At 44.2% G+C, this 6,107-nt stretch overlaps 1 protein-coding gene across 2 annotated transcripts in view; it reads right to left on the bottom strand.

Annotated features, from left to right (window-relative positions):
* HACL1 (2-hydroxyacyl-CoA lyase 1) overlaps positions 1 to 5,087 on the bottom strand; it is a 38,656-nt gene extending 33,569 nt beyond the window's left edge. Inside the window, exons 1-2 of one of the 2 annotated variants that reach the window (XM_044252498.1) lie at positions 4,899 to 5,087; positions 4,603 to 4,707 (exon numbers count right to left, since the gene is read on the bottom strand). In XM_044252498.1, coding sequence (XP_044108433.1) covers positions 4,603 to 4,707; positions 4,899 to 4,988 — 195 coding nt within the window. In that variant the 5' untranslated portion in view covers positions 4,989 to 5,087. Of the gene's footprint in view, positions 1 to 4,602; positions 4,708 to 4,898 lie in introns of those variants that run through there. The other variant, XM_044252499.1, reaches the window with a different exon arrangement.
* Between the last annotated feature and the right edge of the window lie 1,020 nt (positions 5,088 to 6,107).

A 6,107-nucleotide genomic window follows, 5' to 3' on the forward strand; every position in this document is an offset into this window, starting at 1 on the left:
TTTCTTCTTCAATCCACTGGTTAATTAGGGTTCATAGTGATGTAGTAATGTATCCTTTTTTTTTTTTTAGTATTTTATCAGTTTACCTGAGAGAGAGAGCAGGTGGAGGGGCAGAAGGAGAGAGAGAAACAGACTCACCACTGAGCAAGGAACCTGATGCAGGGCTTGATCTCAGGCCCAGGGACCACAACCTGAGCAGAAGGCAGACACTTAACTGACTGAGCCACCCAGACTCACCCCACTCCTTTTTTTTTTTTTTTTAAGATTTTTAATTTATTTATTAGAGAGAGAGCATGCATGAGCAGGGAGGAGGAATAGAGGGAGTGGGAGAAGCAGACACCCCACTGAGCGGGGAGCCCGAAGCAGGGCTGAATTCCAGGACCCTGAGATCATGACCAGAGCTGAAGGCAGATGCTTAAAGGACTGAGCCACCCAGGCACCCCTGATGTGTCCTTTTTTCATTCCTGTTATTAGTAATTTGTATTTTCTTTCATTTTTAAAAAATATTTTATTTTTTAATATTTAATATTTTTAAAAATATTTTATTTATTTATTCATGACAGACAGAGAGAGAGGCAGAGAGAAAAGCAGGCTCCCTGTGGAGTAGGGAGCCCGATGCAGAACTCAATCCCAGGACCCTGGGATCCTGACCTGAGCAAAAGGTGGACGCTTAACCGACTGAACCACTCAGGTGCCCTCAGTCTTTCATTTTTGACCAGTCTGCCCTGGAGTTTTTTATTATACCAGTCTTTTATTTTATTTTTTTAAAGATTTTATTTATTTGACACAGAGAGAGAAATCACAAGTAGCCAGAGAGGCAGGCAGAGAGAGAGAGAGGGGAGGGGGAGGAAGCAGGCTCCCTGCAGAGCAGAGAGCCCGATGCGGGGCTTGATCCCAGGACCCTGGGATCATATCATAATCGGAGGCCGAAGGCAGAGGCTTTAACCCACTAAGCCACCAGGCGTCCCTATACCAGTCTTTTTAAATGTTTATAAAATATCAAATGTGTTACTTAACTCTCAAATGTTTGGGGATTTCCTAGTTATCTTTCTGTTACTAAATTTATTTTGACATGGTGAGGTTACATATATTATATGTCTTCAATCTTTGGAGATTTGTTGAGATTCTCTTTATGGCTTGCATATGGCTAGTTTTTACTCTTAAAGATTTTATTTCTTTGAGAGACAGAGACACAGAGAGAGCAGGAGTTGGGAGGGGGCGGGTAGAGGAAGACAGAGAAGCAACTCCCCACTAAGCAGGGAGCCCAACATGGGACTCGATCCCAGAACCCCAGGATCATGACCAGAGCAAAAGGTAGATGCTTAACCAACTGAGCCACCCAGGCACCCAACCACCCAGAGAACAAATCTAATTATGTCTCCCACCTCTAAACTATACTTCAGCTACACAGCAAAAAAGGGGAGGTGTTAAATTAAATACAAGATAAGCTGAAAATATGCTAAATGCCATCTCAAATAAATCCTTTTTCTTAGTCTGGGACATCTTTTTTCCAGTATTATTTCTTCTCTTTTTTTTTAGAAATAATAAAAAATAGGATATTTTCTAACCTCCATTCAACTTTATGTGTGGTACACTAAACTTAGATGTTTAGAACATAAATGTAAAAAATTAAAAATAAATTTTTATGAATCATAATCTTAACTGATACCACTACATATGCCCAACTAAGAAGGTGCACAAAGGCTCTTTACCATTTCTGTGTTACTATTCTCCACTGGCCCTTGTCTCTTTCCCTTTTGCACATAAAACCAAATTCACATAAGATAATAATAAGATAACTCCTAAGAATGCAAGTGCATAAAACACAGTATCTGTTGTGATACAAATACTTATTTGGACACTGAGGAGCACTGACCACTTATTAAAGTGGGGTAAGAATGTTGCTTCAGAATGCAAAATACAAGGGACGCCTGGGTGGCACAGTTGGTTGGACGACTGCCTTCGGCTCAGGGCGTGATCCTGGAGTCCCGGGATTGAGTCCCACATCGGGCTCCCAGCTCCATGGGGAGTCTGCTTCGCTCTCTGACCTTCTCCTCGCTCATGCTCTCTCTCAAATAAATAAATAAAATCTTTAAAAAAAAAAAAAAAGAATGCAAAATACAAAACAACCTAAAACAAAAATTATATTCTTTTGCTGCAAATGTCAAAAGTTGAAAAGGAACTCCTTTTATAGATTACAAAACAGTTATTTCTTTGGCTGCCTGGGTGGTTCAGTCAGTTAACCATCTGCCTTCAGCTCAGATCATGATCCCGGGGTCCTGGGTGCTTGTGTGCTCTATCACACACTCTCTCTCTCAAATAAATAAAATGAAAACAAACATGTATTTCTCTATGAAGTTACCTCACTCACAAGCAGAATACTGTGTGCAGCTCTTAAAAGAGCAGACTTCCAGAACTAAATTGTTTTGATTCAAATCCTGCTCTCCCATTTTCTGCTGTGTTATTTTGGCAAATTACTCTGGACCCTGGCTTCCTTACCTACAAAACGTTCCAATTTTAGTATATGTGCTGCCGAAGCGAGCACCCTTACCTACAAAACGAACGTAAGTGATAGCATTGTTGGGAGGATGAAATCCATTAATACATGTAAAACATTCCAAATATTGCCTGTACAGAATTAGAAATGAAACACTGAGAACTAACAGTGTACCTACTTTCTGGAAACCTGGTCAGTATATGTCTTGATTACGGATCCAATGAAAGACAATCAAATCACACTTACACTTTTCTCTTTAGCACAACATGTAACTGGATGCCAAGTCCTCTTTGCCTCCTGCATGGCTTCTGAATCTGTCCTCACATTCTCTCTTCATTACCCTGGCATTTCCCTAATTCAGGCACTAGTTAAGTCATTTGACTACTGCAGGGTGTCAGGTTGACTGAGGGGACTGTGTACTACTGGGAATGTACTACAGGCATCTCAAACTCATATCCAGATTGGGATTCATTATCCTTTCCCTCCAAACTGGCTCTTCCATCTGTATTCTCAATCTGGAGTCAGTAGCTCTGTGAGCCACTCAGCCAGTTAAGCAAGCCCAAACCTAAGAATCATCTCCAAAAGAGCCTGTCCTCTCCTTCCTAGCTGGTTAATGCCCACTCATCCTTTGGGACAGCCCAGGGAGCATCTCTAGGAAACGGGTGAAGTTTTAGGCTTAGTATCCTTTTCTGGGCTTCCACAGTACCCTGAATTTACCTCTATCACAGCACTTATCACATTATAATAAAACTGTCTGCTTGTATCTATCTCCACAGCTAGGTTTTAAGCTCTTCAAGGACAGGGACAGTATATCATTCATCTCCATAACCATATGCCCAATAAAGTCCCTGGGATCTACAGAGGCCTTCCACTAAGCTTATAGAAACTGAAATAAAACTTCAACCTGTCCTACTGATCCATACTCTGTACTACCATGATTTCTAAAGCACAAATCTAATTATGTCTCCCACCTACTTGGAAAACCCTTAACCAACTGAGCCACCCAGGCACCCAACCACCCAGAGAACAAATCTAATTACAAACACACTAGGAGAAAATGTTTTCAAACATTCAATGCTGAATAAGAAAGCCCACCACATTCCTTTTCCAGCCTTGGGCTTACTACAACCTACCCGTAGGCTATCTAGTCTGGCTCACAGCCCAACCTGCCTTTAATCTGTTTTGAAGGAACAGCATGAACTGTTATGGATAATCTTCTCTGTCCCACTCAGAGAGAAAAAGTCAGCCTGTATACACACAGTTCCTTAAACACATATCTATTCTAAGTTATTATACTAGATAAATTTGTTCTGTGTGTTTTGCACTAACCTTCCCAGATTGTGTTCAACTTAAAGACCAAGACTAACCTGATTCCTTCAATAGACCTCTCTAGGTTTGGGCTTGCTTGACTGACTAGGCGAAATCACAGCACCTCTGACTCAAATCATGAATACAGAGGGAAGAGCCAGTCTGGAGAGAAAAGGTAATGATTCAAGTTCTAATCACAGCTTTACCATTTGTGATACTGTCACCCTGCAGGGCCATCTATTATGTAATAGGAGACCTGGCCTTCACCCATTCATCTGGTAGGAAGTGCCTGAGCACCTATCATGCTCTTGGCAGTGAGAATACAGATGTATCAAGAAATAATATCCCTCCTCTTTTGGCGCTGACAGCCAACTAGGGAAGTCAGACCACACCAAATAATACACAGAAACAGACACACACTAACAGGTAGTTATGCGAGAACAGAAGGCCTGGATTCAAACCGGGAAACTGTCCCTTCTGATCCCGACCTTCTAGACGTGGCAGAATACAACCCAGTGTAGTGTCAAGAGCATGGGCTCCAGACCCAGAACAAGTGGGTTGAAATCCTGGCTCTGCCGCTACCAACTGTCCCCTCGGGCAAATTACTTAACCTCTCTGTGTCTCACTTTTCTCATCTGTCAATTAGGATTAACCACTGTTCTTGCTTCACAAGATTGTCGTTTAATTGGCATGTGTTAAGTACTCACAGTGGTGAGGGCTGTGTGTCTGCAATCAATATTTGCCGTTACTGTCAGTGATTCCCAATAATGCTTTTGGCTCCCGGCGTCCATACTTACGGCTTGTTCATTCCTCATCCCGACATATCTGATACCCAACTTCTGCGCCGCAACGGCAATTTCGGTCACGGGGATGCCCACGATGCCAAACATGTACGCCACATCCTGGGGGCCAAGAACAGGGGAATAAATGCCCGGACCCCCGCCACACCGTTCCCTCCCGCGGCGCTGAAGGGAAAGCCTCAAGGCAAACCACCCCCGCCACCCGTCCCACCCCAGCGCTCTCCAAGTCAGCGGGACGTCTCCGCCCCTGCCGGCTTCCGTGGGAACCTTTCGCTGCAGGAGAATCACCATACTTGGGTTTTTAAGGCCTGGGCGATGACTTCAGCACCAGAAACCTGCTCCTCGCTTTTGTCGCTACTCTCGGCGAAGTTACTTTTCCCCATCGTCCACCTAAAAGTTCGAGGTACTCTCGCAGTCAACACGCACACGCGCAGTGACCCGTCAAAACAGAGTCAAGAGGCAGCGGCGCGCCAATTGTAGGGCCCTCGTCCTCTGACTGACAGGAGGAAAGCAGCCAACCGCTTTAAAATAGCGGGAAGGAAAAGGCGGGGCTTAGGGTAGTTGGCCCGCCTGGTGAGGAGTCTGTAAACACACCTCTTCTCCAATCAGAGCCGTGCCCTTTTCCAGGCTCCTCCAGTCGCCGGGTCAGAGCGTCAGAAGGAGGCGGGACCAGCAGGAGTCTGCGGCCTGTGACAGGCAAGTGAGGCGCCAAACCTCGGAGGCCTCTGGCCGGGGTTCGATTACCATCCGGAGCCCTTTGAGGACCGGCGAAGGCGAGTGGCGCATGCGCATAGTGGGGCAGCAGGAGGGGTAGGAGCAAGCGCGGAGGGGGGGCGTGGCCGCGTCGCCCCTTGTTCGCCCCCCTGCTTTAGGGGTTGAAGGCTGGCTTCGCAAAGGCTGCTGGGACACGGGTGCAGTGGGTGGAGGCTAGCGTGGTGCAAAGTTGCTTTTGGGTCTTCTTGGGGTTGCGCGCCTGTTGTGTTATGGACGTTTGCTATATGCTTTTTTTGTTTGTACATGCTTTTGTAACAACTATGCAGTTCGTGAGACATAGGAATTAACTTTAAATCCATAACCGGATGCGTATGTACTCTTTACCCCGATATCATAGATGACACCTAATTCATAAGCAAGAGACAGAAACTGCTTATACCATTTATCAGAATCCCAAACTTGTACTCTTGGGCTACAGGAGACAAAGAGGAACGTTTGAACCTAGTTACTTCAGCTGGGCTTGGGGTCACAATCCCGTAACAAGAGTTGGATGTATAACTGACTGAGCCACCCAGGCGCACCTAACCTATTGTTATTTTTTTATTTATTTTTTATTTTTATATATTTTTATATATATTTTTATATATTTTTATTTTATTTATTTATTTTATTTATTTTTTTATTTATTTAATTTTTTTTCACCCACTCTTCTTCTCCATTCTCCCTCTGTTGTTGTCTTTTCCAAAATCAGGGAATGTGGGTTTTCATAATTCTTAGATTCAGTCCCT

The sequence above is a fragment of the Neovison vison genome, chromosome 6, assembly GCF_020171115.1.
Source record: "Neovison vison isolate M4711 chromosome 6, ASM_NN_V1, whole genome shotgun sequence".
NCBI classification, from domain to species: Eukaryota; Metazoa; Chordata; class Mammalia; order Carnivora; family Mustelidae; genus Neogale; species Neogale vison.